Source organism: Ylistrum balloti, unplaced genomic scaffold (genome assembly GCF_031769215.1).
Source record: "Ylistrum balloti isolate Yb309-2 unplaced genomic scaffold, AGI_CSIRO_Ybal_v1 Utg371174, whole genome shotgun sequence".
NCBI lineage: Eukaryota > Metazoa > Mollusca > Bivalvia > Pectinida > Pectinidae > Ylistrum > Ylistrum balloti.
This window is the reverse complement of record NW_026782640.1, coordinates 19776-37606: the sequence shown is the minus strand read 5'-3', so window position 1 is coordinate 37606 and position 17831 is coordinate 19776. Positions and strand designations below refer to the sequence as shown.

The following is a 17831-nucleotide window of genomic DNA, read 5'->3' as shown; positions in this document are numbered from 1 at the left end:
CATCTTTGTACGGACGTCGTTTCAATTTTTACAATACCAACGTGTGGTTCCGGACTGAGACAACAAATCTGAGTAAATCTAGAATTTACGACAGAATCAACCCGAAGAAAATGTATTACTGAAGGTAAACTTTAAAAACTGATCAAAATTTTTTTAATGAATGTGTACATTTTCTCTGCATTACCTGAATGGGTCTGTCGCAGTCAGCTGGGCATCAGATATCGGTAGGAAAAACAGGATGCAACTTTTCAAATTTCAAAAAAAATTGGCCATGGTTTTTTAAACATAAATAAAGGATGCAGTTTTATGCGTCACTAAACAGACTATCTATGAGTATCAGTTAGGCTGAACCCAGATATACATGTGAATGTTCAGTTACATTCATGCTATATTTAATTTCCATGTTAAAGAAACTGAAAGAAAAAAAGACTAGGGGCAACTCAGGTGTATAGAGTAGGGGTAACTGAGGGGTAAAGACTAGGGGCAAATCAGGGTTATAGAACTAGGGGCAACTCAGGGTTATAGACTAGGGGCAACTCAGGGTTATATGACTAGGGGCAACTCAGGGGTATAGACTAGGGGCAACTCAGGGTTATAGGACTAGGGGCAACTCAGGGGTATAGACTAGGGGCAACTCAGGGTTATTGACTAAGGGAAATTCGGGGGTATAAATTGGAAGTATCTCCCTCAGACAGAATGTTATTCTTTAGATACAAGTCAATGCTGATTGTGATGTTTTAAGTTAAGTGATTAATGTTAGATTTAAAAGAAATAACCATTTGACGAAATAGAACAAACAAACAAAAAGGCCTTGGAAATGTTGTCACATGTGTTTCATTCCTGCAAGATATCATTTACATTTCTTGATAGGAACAATACAACATAACAGCATTAACAATATATTGTTTGTTTTGTAGTGTTGTGGGAGACCTGGTTAGGAGATTTACATCATCATGTTCTCCACAAGTACTCAGAGAAAGTACTGGACCTTCAGTGGAGAGACGGAGCTGGCCACTACCAGGGGTGAAGCTAACACCAGATATATACAAACCCATGGTGCTCATATGATGGTAAGTACATAGTCTTAGAAAGAAATTTTAATCTGTCAGTTTTCCTAAAGGGAAAAAAATATTTACATGGCTGAAAATTTTCATCAAACAATATTTTGAGTAAATTGTCAACAAAAGGTTCAAATATAAAGTTTTACCTTTTCCTTTTTTTCTGATTTTGAAACATTAGTTACTGAATTGACTTTCACTTTTGGTATATTTTACATAGGAAGAACAGAAGATCAAACATTTTCTGACCCCTGAAGAAGAGAGATTAATCTGTCGGCAGACAGAACATGTCCTCAGGGAGTTTTGTAACATCTTTCAGCCTCCCATGCCGAAATGTGTCCTGGTACGTATTACTCTTTACTAACGAAGCTTGAAGTAAGTGATTCTCTCAGAGACTGTCAACTGACGACAGCATTTTTTTTTTTTTCTTTGAAGAGGCGGTTAGCTGCCTCAAACTGTCATGCTGTTCCATGAAATCCCACACTTAAGAATTTAATAATTTCTGATAGCGAAACATATGAGAAATATTAATGTAGCTATTTCTAGCCCCTTCAAAGAAAGATTAATATTATGTGATTTTACTTGAATAACATGTTAACACAGGCTACATTTAATTAAGTCTAAAACTGCTCTATGAAACCTGTGTAAAAATATTGCATAAGAATTGAAAGTTGGGCTTTGATTAATTTTTGAAAGCTTCAAAGTAAAATATTCTCAAGAATGAAATGACATGGACACATTTTTCTAAAAATACACCTTTTTATTAAGGTACATGTTTCTATATAAACATAAATACTCATTTATATTTTAATATAATGCCATACATAGATACGTGTTACATAAATACACATTTTCGTTTTTAAATGAATAAGAAATTTGATAAATGATAGGGTACTAGACAGTGATTGTCTACATCTTGTGTAAAATATTGCTGTTTAAAAATAAAATCTTCTAACACTATCTTTAATTATGTATTAGGTGTTGTCCCATTGCCTGAGTCAGATTTTCTAAAATGATTCCATAACCCCTATATTTACAACAGTTGTCAACATTAAACTGTATATCTGTCCTTGTTACATTCCAGGGGACAGCACTCTGTTACTTCAAGCGATTCTACGCCTCAACCTCAGTGATGGATTACTATCCTAAGGATATTATGTATGTTACCTATATTTAGATATGATTTCTATCAGGTGTTGTATCATTTCCTGGTGATCAAGTATCATTAAGGATTAAAACTGAGCAAGGCATTTGGTCTTTCTATTCATGTACTTGTACAAACTAAGAGTATACTTTAAAAGAAGTTCTACTACTCTTAAAAGGCTTAATTTTTCATCCAGCAGTTTAACGGAAGTTGTGCAGTTTTAATTTTAGCCATTTAACTTTCATGACTTTTGAACATCATTTCTGTTGGGGAAGTTGTCTCAAATTTCCTCTCTTGAAATATTGAGTGGACCAACATACACCATGCAAATTTATTTCAAAAGATTTTCAAGCAGTTAGAAAGATTTTCTGAAATAGGTTATCTATGGCATATTTGTATAACCTTGATTTACATTAGGTAAGCTTTCCACCAAGTTGGAACAGGAAGTAACTTAGTTACACAGAACTGATGTATTAAACAGGAAGTAACTTAGTTACACAGAACTGATGTATTAAACAGGAAGTGACTTAGTTACACAGAACTGATGTAGTAAACAGGAAATGATGTCATTCTCAAACAATGACAGTTGAAGTGGTACATATCATTGTTTATTCATTAGAAAATGATCTCTCTGTTTTGTCAGGCTGACCTGTGTATACCTGGCGTGTAAGGTGGAGGAATTCAATGTGTCCATCGGCCAATTTGTGGGGAACCTGAAGGGAGACCGGGAGAAATTCTCCAATATCATCCTCACTTTTGAACTACTGTTGATGGGAAAGCTTCATTATCACCTCACTGTTCACAACCCATTCAGACCCCTAGAGGGTCTCCTTATAGACATCAAGGTAACCTCTCACTGTTCACAACCCATTCAGACCCCTAGAGGGTCTCCTTATAGACATCAAGGTAACCTCTTACTGTTCACAACCCCTTCAGACCCCTAGAGGGTCTCCTTATAGACATCAAGGTAACCTCTTACTGTTCACAACCCCTTCAGACCCCTAGAGGGTCTCCCTATAGACATCAAGGTAACCTCTTACTGTACACCAGCCCTTCGGACCCCTAGAGGGTCTCTTTATAGACATCAAGGTAACCTCTTACTGTACATAACGCCTTCAAACCCCTAGAGAGTCTCTTTATAGACATCAGGGAAACCTCTTACTGTACATAACGCCTTCAGACCCCTAGTGTCAATGTAACCTCTTTTGACCGCAGGAGGTCACCTCATATACATGAAGGTAACCTTCTAATGTACACAACATATAGATTGTCTCACAGGCAGGAGTGTGTATTTGGTCTTGTAATTGAGATATTATGTCCACGTCACATGCTACTGGTTCAAAGTCCAGGGATTAAGACATGCTACTGGTTCAAAGTCCAGGGATTAAGACATGCTACTTGTTCAAAGTCCAGGGATTAAGACATGCTACTTGTTCAAAGTCCAGGGATTAAGACATGCTACTTGTTCAAAGTCCAGGGATTAAGACATGCTACTGGTTCAAAGTCCAGGGATTAACACATGATACTGGTTCAAAGTCCAGGGATTAACACATGCTACACGTTCAAAGTCCAGGGATTAAGACATGCTACTTGTTCAAAGTCCAGGGATTAAGACATGCTACTGGTTCAAAGTCCAGGGATTAAGACATGCTACTTGTTCAAAGTCCAGAGACTATCACATGCTATTGGTCCAAAGTCCAGGGATTAAGACATGCTACTTGTTCAAAGTCCAGAGACTATCACATGCTATTGGTCCAAAGTCCAGGGATTAAGACATGCTACTTGTTCAAAGTCCAGAGACTATCACATGCTACTTGTTCAAAGTCCAGGGATTAAGACATGCTACTGGTTCAAAGTCCAGAGACTATCACATGCTACTTGTTCAAAGTCCAGGGATTAAGACATGCTACTTGTTCAAAGTCCAGAGACTATCACATGCTACTTGTTGAAAGTCCAGGGATTAAGACATGCTACTGGTTCAAAGTCCTGGTATTAAGACATGCTACTGGTTCAAAGTCCAGGGATTAAGACATGCTACTTGTTCAAAGTCCAGAGACTATCACATGCTACTGGTCCAAAGTCCAGAGACTATCACATGCTATTGGTCCAAAGTCCAGGGACTATCACATGCTATTGGTCCAAAGTCCAGGGACTATCACATGCTATTGGTCCAAAGTCCAGGGATTAAGACATGCTACTTGTTCAAAGTCCAGGGATTAAGACATGCTACTGGTTCAAAGTCCAGAGACTATTACATGCTATTGGTCCAAAGTCCAGGGATTAAGACATGCTACTGGTTCAAAGTCCTGGTATTAAGACATGCTACCGGTTCAAAGTCCAGGGATTAAGACATGCTACTTGTTCAAAGTCCAGGGATTAAGACATGCTACTTGTTCAAAGTCCAGAGACTATCACATGCTACTGGTCCAAAGTCCAGAGACTATCACATGCTATTGGTCCAAAGTCCAGGGACTATCACATGCTATTGGTCCAAAGTCCAGGGACTATCACATGCTATTGGTCCAAAGTCCAGGGACTATCACATGCTATTGGTCCAAAGTCCAGAGACTATCACATGCTATTGGTCCAAAGTCCAGAGACTATCACATGCTATTGGTCCAAAGTTAGGAAGTTGATTTACGTCCGAGGATTTCTAAATGATTTTGATATTTGACTTTGTATTTCTCTCACCAGAGTCGATGTAAGATGATTGAGGATCCAGAGAAACTAAGGGCCTATGCTGAAGCCTTCGTGGACAAATCAGTTGCTAACACAGACGCATGCCTCATTTTCTCCCCATCACAGGTTTGGTTTTACATATAACCTTGATAAGTAAAAACAATGTATGATAAAATGTACATGTATATCATGTGTTTTGTGTTGTATGAATACACGTGTTCATATAAAATTTTGAAAAAAAACCTGAAAAAAATAATTGTCCCTATATTAGAATTTTACAAACAAAGGACTGTATGATTTTCTGATCCTGTGGTAGATAAAAAGTGTTATTTATAGACAAGATGGGGTCACTGACTAATAACTATTACCAGGCAAGGTCGTTATATTTCAGTTACATTACACCTGTATTTCTGAGATTTCAGCAGATAAATACATGTAAAATAAGCATTATTATTGGTCACTTTAAGTAAAACCGTCAGTAATACAGTCAAACTTTGATGTTTAAGGGACTACCAAACACCGTCTATAATGAAACTTCAAATAATTCGTGATGGGTTATATCAACGTCTTTGTTTCCATAGTTCTGTATAGTTGATGACCTGATATTTCTACCTGAACAAACACAAGAACCAAAACACAAGTTTATATGAAAAGATGCATTTTTATCTTAAAACAAACATTTTCATTCATAAAAAGATAATTTTAAGTAGAAATCAACGAGAAATCAATAATGCCTGCTTACATTTACACTTATGCGTTCGTCTGAAAGAGTATGTGTATTTTACAGGTTGATTTTAAAGGAAAGGATGCACAACATTGAAGTCGACTTCAAGTGTTAAAGTAATCATTTTAAGACTGATACATAAATGTTATAGGCACTAATGAATTCAAAAGAGAGCAAATTAATATTATAATGTATTCTGCCCAGAAACGACACCACTAGCATCACACATCTTCGGTCGTAGATACTACAAGAGTGTTTGCCGATGTTCTGACTACTGCTAGTCTAAATCAGTTGGAGAACGCATGATTCACTGATAAATCATTGTGTTTTTTATGTTTTTATGCTTAAAACAGAAAAGTGACGCTTTGGGAATGAATGAAATCATCATACGAGTGATAGAATTTCCTCCGAATGTTTTTAAAATTCCGTAAATTAGACCTAACTAAATCATTATTACAATGGCGGCAGTGAGTATCACACAACGTCCCATTATCCTTGATTAAACGTCATGGCCTGTAAGTAAGCAATTAAAATTAAATCTTGAGTCCAGTCATTAATTAACCTCGTAACACAGAGCTAATGGTAACAGGCTATGGTACTACCATTGTTAGGTAGCACTCATCTTTAAAATGTGTGAAATTGGTGAAAATACCTTTACAATACAGGTAAATGATTTGTTGGAATCATGAGGTGTCAATGAATGTGTTATCGTAAAGATTATGGTTCTGTGTAAAAAAAAATGCATCGAAAATATTGATTTATAAAATTTTGATTCACAAAAGGGTAAGTTAATACTAATATATAAGAATAAAATTCGGTACCAGACAAAAACTTCAATGCATTGAGAAATTTAAACCATTAAAGTTTGATTCATAGAAGTTTAAATGTATTTAGTTTCATACAATATTCAAATCAAGCTTAAAATTAATGACATAAATATTGATTTTTAGATTCATTGTTGAAAATTCATTTTAGATGAATTGTGTTGTTTAACTGATGAAGTCTATTTTTACTCTTTGTGTTTACTAAACCTCTGACTATATTTGTACAAACTGTTCCAGTCCTTGTGTTTTTGTCTTTACTGAACCTCTGACTATATATGTTTGTACAGACTGTTCCAGTCCTTGTCTTTACTAAACCTCTGACTATATATGTTTGTACAGACTGTTCCAGTCCTTGTGTTTTTGTCTTTACTAAACCTCTGACTATATATGTTTGTACAGACTGTTCCAGTCCTTGTCTTTACTAAACCTCTGACTATATATGTTTGTACAGACTGTTCCAGTCCTTGTGTGTTTTTGTCTTTACTAAACCTCTGACTATATATGTTTGTACAGACTGTTCCAGTCCTTGTCTTTACTAAACCTCTGACTATATATGTTTGTACAGACTGTTCCAGTCCTTGTGTTTTTGTCTTTACTAAACCTCTGACTATATATGTTTGTACAGACTGTTCCAGTCCTTGTGTTTACTAAACCTCTGACTATATATGTTTGTACAGACTGTTCCAGTCCTTGTCTTTACTAAACCTCTGACTATATATGTTTGTACAGACTGTTCCAGTCCTTGTCTTTACTAAACCTCTGACTATATATGTTTGTACAGACTGTTCCAGTCCTTGTGTTTTTGTCTTTACTAAACCTCTGACTATATATGTTTGTACAGACTGTTCCAGTCCTTGTGTTTTTGTCTTTACTAAACCTCTGACTATATATGTTTGTACAGACTGTTCCAGTCCTTGTGTTTTTGTCTTTACTAAACCTCTGACTCTCTATGTTTGTACAGACTGTTCCAGTCCTTGTGTTTTTGTCTTTACTAAACCTCTGACTATATATGTTTGTACAGACTGTTCCAGTCCTTGTGTTTTTGTCTTTACTAAACCTCTGACTATATATGTTTGTACAGACTGTTCCAGTCCTTGTCTTTACTAAACCTCTGACTATATATGTTTGTACAGACTGTTCCAGTCCTTGACTTTACTAAACCTCTGACTATATATGTTTGTACAGACTGTTCCAGTCCTTGTGTTTTTGTCTTTACTAAACCTCTGACTCTCTATGTTTGTACCTCTGACTATATATGTTTGTACAGACTGTTCCAGTCCTTGACTTTACTAAACCTCTGACTATATTTGTACAGACTGTTCCAGTCCTTGTGTTTTTGTCTTTACTAAACCTCTGACTATATATGTTTGTACAGACTGTTCCAGTCCTTGTGTTTTTGTCTTTACTAAACCTCTGACTATATATGTTTGTACAGACTGTTCCAGTCCTTGTCTTTACTAAACCTCTGACTATATATGTTTGTACAGACTGTTCCAGTCCTTGACTTTACTAAACCTCTGACTATATATGTTTGTACAGACTGTTCCAGTCCTTGTCTTTACTAAACCTCTGACTATATATGTTTGTACAGACTGTTCCAGTCCTTGTCTTTACTAAACCTCTGGCTATATATGTTTGTACAGACTGTTCCAGTCCTTGTCCTTACTAAACCTCTGACTATATATGTTTGTACAGACTGTTCCAGTCCTTGTGTTTTTGTCTTTACTAAACCTCTGGCTATATATGTTTGTACAGACTGTTCCAGTCCTTGTCTTTACTAAACCTCTGACTATATTTGTACAGACTGTTCCAGTCCTTGTGTTTTTGTCTTTACTAAACCTCTGACTATATTTGTTTAAACAGATTGCTCTGGCTGCTGTTTTAACCAGTGCTGCACAAATCGGCAAGGATCTAGGCAGGTAATCATTTGATAGTTTTGATCGGAGGTGTATGGTTAAACAGACTTTACTAAAGGCGGTTAATGTTGCTCGGGAAGCTAAGTAACTATCAGATCGATCTGTGCTGATGTAGTTGTGTCCTTGGACCACTTTGCCCTTATTACTCTGGATAGCATGTGATGTGCCTCCAGTAAGTTGTTCAGTGTTATAGTCATCGGCTACTACAGGGAGACCCTGCCTTTAAACGACCCTGACTGCTCACAGGGGATAAATTCAGTGAATATACAAACTTGTTCTTGCTTTCCATCTGTCTGTTTTACAGACTGGCATATACTTGTCTGTCTGTCTGTCTGATATGTGTACTGTATAATGTATACAGATGTATTCTGACTGTATATCTGTCCTGTATACAGATGTGGTCTGTCTGTGATATAAGTGTCCTCCTGTCTTGTATACAGATATGTACCTGGTACAAATGTCCATCTGTCTGATATTCAAACCTATACTAACTGACAGTCTGTCTGGTATACAGACCTATACTGACAGTCTGTCTGGTATACAGACCTATACTGTCTGTCTGTCTGATATTCAAACCTATACTAACTGACAGTCTGTCTGGTATACAAATGTACACTGGCTATCTGTCTGGTATACAAATGTACACTGGCTATCTGTCTGGTATACAAATGTACACTGGCTATCTGTCTGGTATACAAATGTACACTGATCTGTCTTGTATAAAAATGTACACTGACTGTCTGTCTGGTATACAAATGTACACTGGCTATTTGTCTGGTATACAAATGTACACTGGCTATCTGTCTGGTATACAAATGCACACTAGCTATCTGTCTGGTATACAAATGTACACTGGCTATCTGTCTGGTATACAAATGTACACTGGCTATCTGTCTGGTATACAAATGTACACTGGCTATCTGTCTGGTATACAAATGTACACTGGCTATCTGTCTGGTATACAAATGTACACTGGCTATCTGTCTGGTATACAAATGTACACTGTCTGTCTGTCTGGTATACAAATGTACACTGGCTATCTGTCTGGTATACAAATGTACACTAGCTATCTGTCTTGTATAAAAATGTACACTGACTGTCTGTCTGGTATACAAATGTACACTGGCTATTTGTCTGGTATACAAATGTACACTGGCTATCTGTCTGGTATACAAATGCACACTAGCTATCTGTCTGGTATACAAATGTACACTGGCTATCTGTCTGGTATACAAATGTACACTGGCTATCTGTCTGGTATACAAATGTACACTGGCTATCTGTCTGGTATACAAATGTACACTGGCTGTCTGTCTGGTATACAAATGTACACTGGCTATCTGTCTGGTATACAAATGTACACTGGCTGTCTGTCTGGTATACAAATGTACACTGTCTGTCTGTCTGGTATACAAATGTACACTGGCTATCTGTCTGGTATACAAATGTACACTAGCTATCTGTCTTGTATAAAAATGTACACTGACTGTCTGTCTGGTATACAAATGTACACTGGCTATCTGTCTGGTATACAGATGTACACTGGCTATCTGTCTGTCTGGTATACAAATGTACACTGTCTGTCTGTCTGGTATACAAATGTACACTGGCTATCTGTCTGGTATACAAATGTACACTGACTGTCTGTCTGGTATACAAATGTACACTGTCTGTCTGTCTGGTATACAAATGTACACTGTCTGTCTGTCTGGTATACAGATGTACACTGGCTGTACAATGTCAGACTTGTAAATGAGAATATATATTCAGATCTATAGTGTAGTTATAGTGATTATTAATGTAGTTTTTAATGACGATGTCTTTGTTCCATTTCCTCAGCTACGTGACAGAGATATTACTACACGGGGCCAAATCAGATGAACTGGAGAAAACTAATTACCAGATAAAACGTGAGTCACTTTTTTAAACCGAACTGTTTACGCTTCTACATATTAACATCCACATCTAAACAATAGAGTCGTTGATATAAGGAGTGAAATCCCCTCACAATTGATATTCTCAGGGATGTTTCCATATACTTATCAATGTCAGCAGCTTCATTCTCTCAGAGCTTTTCATCAAACTTCAATAATGATGGTAAATCATTTCTAAGAAGGTTTGGGATTTTACAATGTTGTAGGGTCAAGGCCATGATAACTTTTAAAAGTCCTGGTCTTTTCCCCAAAAACTTCATCATTTCATAAGAAATCAAATTCTGTGATTTGTATCATTATTGGTCGAGACATAACTGATCTGTTTGTTCCTCCACATAGCTTCTTTAATCCAAACACTGCTGATTATGTTTATCTACTACCCAGCCTCTATAACACAGACACCACTAATCTGGTTGTCCCACTACTCAGCCTCTATAACACAGACACCACTAATCTGGTTGTTCCACTACCCAGCCTCTATAACACAGACACCACTAATCTGGTTGTTCCACTACCCAGCCTCTATAACACAGACACCACTAATCTGGTTGTTCCACTACCCAGCCTCTATAACACAGACACCACTAATCTGGCTGACCCTTTACCCAGCCTCTATAATCCAGACACCACTAATCTGGCTGACCCTTTACCCAGCCTCTATAATCCAGACACCACTAATCTGGTTGTCCCTCTACCCAGCCTCTATAACACAGACACCACTAACCTAGCTGACCCTTTACCCAGCCTCTATAACACAGACACCACTAATCTGGCTGTCCCACTACCCAGCCTCTATAACACAGACACCACTAATCTGGTTGTCCTCTACCCAGCCTCTATAACACAGACACCACTAATCTGGTTGCTCCATTACCCAGCCTCTATAACACAGACACTACTAATCTGGTTGTCCCACTACCCAGCCTCTATAACACAGACACCACTAATCTGGCTGTCCCACTACCCAGCCTCTATAACACAGACACCACTAATCTGGTTGTCCTCTGCCCAGCCTCTATAACACAGACACCACTAATCTGGTTGCTCCATTACCCAGCCTCTATAACACAGACACTACTAATCTGGTTGTCCCACTACCCAGCCTCTATAACACAGACACCACTAATCTGGCTGTCCCACTACCCAGCCTCTATAACACAGACACCACTAACCTAGCTGTCCCACTACCCAGCATCTATAACACAGACACCACTAATCTGGTTGTTCCACAACCAGACTCTATAACACAGACACCACTAATCTGGTTGCTCCATTACCCAGCCTCTATAATCCAGACACCACTAATCTGGCTGTCCCACTACCCACCCTCTATAACACAGACACCACTCACCTAGCTGTCCCTCTACCCAGCCTGTATAACACAGACACCACTAACCTAGCTGTCCCTCTACCCAGCCTCTAAAACACAGACACCACTAATCTGGTTGTCCCTCTACCCAGCCTCTATAACACAGACACCACTAATCTGGTTGTCCCTCTACCCAGCCTCTATAACACAGACACCACTAATCTGGTTGTCCCTCTACCCAGCCTCTATAACACAGACACCACTTACCTAGCTGTCCCTCTACCCAGCCTCTAAAACACAGACACCACTAATCTGGTTGTCCCTCTACCCAGCCTCTATAACACAGACACCACTAATCTGGTTGTCCCTCTACCCAGCCTCTATAACACAGACACCACTAATCTGGTTGTCCCTCTACCCAGCCTCTATAACACAGACACCACTAACCTAGCTGTCCCTCTACCCAGCCTCTAAAACACAGACACCACTAATCTGGTTGTCCCTCTACCCAGCCTCTATAACACAGACACCACTAATCCGGTTGTCCCTCTACCCAGCCTCTATAACACAGACACCACTAATCTGGTTGTTCCACTACCCAGCCTCTATAACACAGACACCACTAATCTGGTTGTTCCACTACCCAGCCTCTATAACACAGACACCACTAATCTGGCTGACCCTTTACCCAGCCTCTATAATCCAGACACCACTAATCTGGTTGTCCCTCTACCCAGCCTCTATAACACGGACACCACTCACCTAGCTGACCCTTTACCCAGCCTCTATAATCCAGACACCACTAATCTGGTTGTCCCACTACCCAGCCTCTATAACACAGACACCACTAACCTAGCTGACCCTTTACCCAGCCTCTATAATCCAGACACCACTAATCTGGTTGTCCCTCTACCCAGCCTCTATAACACAGACATCACTAATCTGGCTGTCCCACTACCCAGCCTCTATAACACAGACACCACTAATCTGGTTGTTCCACTACCCAGCCTCTATGACACAGACACCACTAATCTGGTTGTCCCTCTACCCAGCATCTATAACACAGACACCACTAATCTGGTTGTTCCACAACCAGCCTCTATAACACAGACACCACTAATCTGGTTGTTCCACTACCCAGCATCTATAACACAGACACCACTAATCTGGTTGTTCCACTACCCAGCCTCTATAACACAGACACCACTAATCTGGTTGTTCCACTACCCAGCCTCTATAACACAGACACCACTAATCTGGTTGCTCCACTACCCAGCCTCTATAACACAGACACTATTAATCTGGTTGTCCCACTACCCAGCTTCTATAACACAGACACAACTAATCTGGCTGTCCCACTACCCAGCCTCTATAACACAGACACCACTAATCTGGCTGACCCTTTACCCAGCCTCTATAACACAGACACCACTAATCTGGTTGTCCCTCTACCCAGCCTCTATAACACAGACACCACTAACCTAGCTGACCCTTTACCCAGCCTCTATAACACAGACACCACTAACCTAGCTGACCCTTTACCCAGCCTCTATAACACAGACACCACTAATCTGGCTGTCCCACTACCCAGCCTCTATAACACAGACACCACTAATCTGGTTGTCCTCAGCCACTACCCAGCATCTATAACACAGACACCATAATCCAGCCTCTATAACACAGACACCACTAATCTGGCTGTCCCACTACCCAGCCTCTATAACACAGACACCACTAACCTAGCTGTCCCACTACCCAGCCTCTATAACACAGACACCACTAACCTAGCTGACCCTTTACCCAGCCTCTATAACACAGACACCACTAATCTGGTTGTCCCTCTACCCAGCCTCTATAACACAGACACCACTAATCTGGTTGTCCCACTTCCCAGCCTCTATAACCCTCTACCCAGCCTCTATAACACAGACACCACTAATCTGGTTGTCCCGCTTCCCAGCCTCTATAACACAGACACCACTAATCTGGTTGTCCCTCTACCCAACCTCTATAACTCAGACACCACTAATCTGGCTGTCCCACTACCCAGCCTCTATAACACAGACACCACTAATCTGGTTGTCCCTCTACCCAGCCTCTATAACACAGACACCACTAATCTGGTTGACCCTCTACCCAGCCTCTATAACACAGACACCACTCACCTAGCTGTCCCTCTACCCAGCCTCTATAACACAGACACCACTAATCTGGTTGTCCCTCTACCCAGCCTCTATAACACAGACACCACTAATCTGGTTGCTCCACTACCCAGCCTCTATAACACAGACACTACTAATCTGGTTGTCCCTTTACCCAGCCTCTATAACACAGACACCACTAACCTAGCTGACCCTTTACCCAGCCTTTTATGTATGTATTTACCACCTATGTGTTTTATTGAGGTTCGTGTTTTTTGGTCTTACACCAGGTATAACGTATATGGTGAAATCTCAGAAACCATTGGAGAAGGAACTGGTTGGACGTGTACAGAAAAAACTAATGAAATGTCGTAACCAGGATAACAACCCTGACAGTGAACAGTGAGTGTTTCCTGTAAATTGTTGAACTTTTGTATGAAGAATATTTTTGTTTGTCTTTTTTTTTAATCAAAATGTTTGATTTTTCTAAATTTGATTTTTTACACACACAAATGTCTTTTTTTTTAATCAAAATGTTTGATTTTTCTAAATTTGATTTTTTACACACACAAATGTTTACTTCCATCTTCATTTACTCTCTTTTTTTACTCTAAACTCTCATCTTTTCACAAAACATGTAAAGTTTGGGACCCACTTTGTGAAATTAAATCACGATGAAATGAATCAAACTTCAATTTCTGTCAAAATTAATTCACCTGAAAGTTTATAAGTAAGATTGTATATTAAGATGTTGATATGTAAATAAGTAAGTAAGATTGTATATTAAGATGTTGATATGTAAATAAGTAAAACTGATTATCATTAGAGTTTCTTTACACCAGCTTTGATATTAATTGTTTAGATTTTTGACGATGTTAACTTTGTTTGAACTGAAATCGATTTGTACTCATGATTTTTATTAGATTTAATCATGTTCATGAATTCTTGGATGATATAGTGATGAAACAGAACGCATATACACAACCCATACATTTGTTAACACTCAAGTGGCTTCATTCCTGAATGAATTTTGATCAAACACCACGACCAAAAACTTGCAGAAGAGTTCAAGTTTTAGGTTGTAGGTAAAAGGTCAAGGTCACCAGTATTATTTTTAGGGAATCTGTATGTTTACTCTAGTTGCTTTATTCCTTAAATCATTTTGGTTAAATTCACTATAAGGTCTGGAACTTGTTCTAGTATAGAGTTGTAAGGTAAAGATCACCATTGCTAATTTAAGCGAACTCTTAATGGAATTCAAGCGGCTTCATTACCTTAGAGCATTTGATCAATCTTCATGCAATTGGCCATTATTATTGTGCATCAAACAAGTTTGAACTAAGAAAAGATTACGGAACTACGAAAAAGATTCTGCATCAGTGCGATGCTTTACATATGAATGACTTCTTCTCATGCTGTGCCGTGGCGTCCATTCTCAGTCATCCGTCTGTCCAGTGTCAACTTTTACATATGAATGACTTCTTCTCATGCCATGCCGTGGCATCCATTGTCAGTCATCCATCTGTCCAGTGTCAACTTTTCCATATGAATGACTTCTTCTCATGCCGTTCCGTCCATTGTCAGTCATCCATCTGTCCAGTGTCAACTTTTCCATATGAATGACTTCTTCTCATGCCGTTTGTCGTCCATTGTGTCAACTTTTCCATATGAATGACATCCATCTGTCCAGTGTCAACTTTTCCATATGAATGATTTCATTAAAAAAATGTCATAATATTTGGTTGATAGGTTTCAGGGATAACGCCTGACAAAGTTTGTAAAAGGTCACAGGGACCAAATTTATTAAAACCTTTAAACGATTTCTTCCGATTAAACAAAAGCACAGAAGCATGACATTTGGCTGATGAGTTCCTAGGATGAAACCTTATAAAGTTTGCGAAAAGAAATGACCTTGATCCTTATTCAAGGTCACAAGGATAGAATCTGTCAAAACCTTTATTGTGATTTACCAAACAGCCCGGTAGCATGATATTTAGCTGTTAAGTTCTAACTACGAATCATGATGTGACCTTGACCCATATTCAAGGCTACAGGAGTCTAATTTGTTTTAACATTAAAATGAATCCTTTTAATGAACTAAAAGGCCTAGAAACATAATATTTGTCTATTAAGTTTCTTGGATGAAGCTTGGCAATGCTTGTGAAATGAAATATTGAAAGTCACAGGGATCAAATTTGTCAAATCTTGTATAAGACTTCGTCTGATTAACCAAAAGTCCTGGGGAAGCAGAATATCTGGTGGAAGGGCGTTTCAAGGTCAAAGCCTATGGAATTTTGAGAATGAAAAAGGAAAAAAAAACAGACTTACCTTTAATCAGGTCTTAACTGCCACTGTTTAGAGCTGAGTGTTAGATGTTAAAGGTCATTGTAAAAATTGGTCAAAATTGATTGGATGTGAACACTTTGAACACCAATGATGCAGTATGTGTTTATGTAATTTTTATGTAAAATTAAATACTAGGTGAGTGATGTGTTCCCATTGGGCCTCAACTTCTATTTAACATGTATCTGATCAAAGATTTAATGTTTAATAATCTGACATTTTCACCTGCCTGTTTACTATCTACCTGTCTACTCACCTGCAATATTTACCTGTCTATAGGTACAAGAGGAAGCTGAAGGAGATGCTGGATGAGGACGAAGAACAACAGACTATAAAACGTACAAGGATCAGTGAGGTACTGTTTAAGTAATCACAAATTAGGATTATTAACCATTAATTCTGATCTAGTAACAAAACCAATCAGGTTTGATAGTAGAGCAATATGCTTCCTCCTTTAACAGCTTAATTTGTAGGACTATCAACACTGATAACTTGATCAGTGTGAGATTTTTTTAGTTCCATTAATGACCAGAACATCTTAGCTTCCTGGAAGTAAACAGTTAACGTTAGATTTAATTGTTTCGCTACAAACAATTACAGAATGAGCTGTATATCAATCAGTCTTGATTGCCTGAACGAAAACATGAAGAGCCTACCATTGGAGGAAACTGGGAAACCTGATTCGTTGGACAGGTCACCCCATACATTTCCTGTCTGATAGGAAAGTCAATCAGACACTAAGACCATCGTGGAGTGTAAAGATCTATGTCAAAGAAAATCTATTTAAAAGGGTTTCAGCTGATTTTAGGTGATCTTATGTTTTTGTTGAATATTGATTTCCATTGATATAAAGTTGGTAGGGCTAATATTTTTGTGTTTGGGACAGTTGTGGCTTGTTCATGTGTATTAAATAATATGATTATCTCTCTTAAGCAGTAAGTAGTACAGCATGTATTAGTGTCCATTCACATTTTGTGCCGTTGTTAGGTCCACTGTGTTTCACTCACTTTAATAATCGTTAACTGATGATAGTAACTGGTGACTATGTTGTATTTACAGGAAGAGAAACGTCGGGACAAGGAACTCCTGGGAGTACCCTGAGATGTGTCTGCATCAAATGGATAACAATTTATCTGAAATCATGAAACGGCTGGCGATCACTTTTATTGAAACGGCTGTCAGCCCTCATTATGCTGTTTCAAGGGACAGTGAACATCAGAATGTGCAATTGAAAAACTGTTCAAAGTGACGGTCATTGGTCGGACCTTGTTTAAAGGATGGAAATTAATCACATGTCTGTTTATGGTACAGCTTTTTACTCAACTTTTGTCAAAACACTGCAGGGAACTCTCCCAAGCTGCACATTAGATCATGTGAACTCTGTAAGGATGTAAACAGTAAACTTTAATGTTAGTATGTGGTGATGGAGTCACTGGTTAACTCCGTAAGGATGTTAACAGCAAACTTTAATGTTAGTATGTGTTGATGGAGTCACTGGTTAACTCTGTAAGGATGTTAACAGCAAACTTTAATGTTAGTATGTGGTGATGGAGTCACTGGTTAACTCCGTAAGGATGTTAACAGCAAACTAATGTTAATGTTAGTATGTGGTGTTAACAGTATAATATAATGTTAGAATGTGTTGATGGAGTCCCTTGTGAACTCCGTAAGGATGTTAACAGTATACTATAATGTTAGAATGTGTTGATGGAGTCCCTCGTGAACTCTGTAAGGATGTTAACAGTATAATATAATGTTA

The 17831-nt window shown here is 38.5% G+C and overlaps 1 protein-coding gene across 1 annotated transcript; it reads left to right on the top strand.

Annotated features, from left to right (window-relative positions):
- The first annotated feature begins 48 nt into the window (after positions 1-48).
- Positions 49-17554, top strand: LOC132561196 (cyclin-H-like). The gene is made up of 11 exons (XM_060225925.1): positions 49-124; positions 918-1070; positions 1279-1401; positions 2143-2216; positions 2846-3047; positions 4897-5007; positions 8293-8348; positions 10185-10255; positions 14020-14131; positions 16352-16427; positions 17132-17554. Exons 2-11 carry the CDS (start codon positions 954-956, stop codon positions 17171-17173), a joined length of 984 nt encoding a protein of 327 aa, XP_060081908.1. The 5' UTR covers positions 49-124; positions 918-953; the 3' UTR covers positions 17174-17554.
- The last annotated feature ends 277 nt before the right edge of the window (positions 17555-17831 follow it).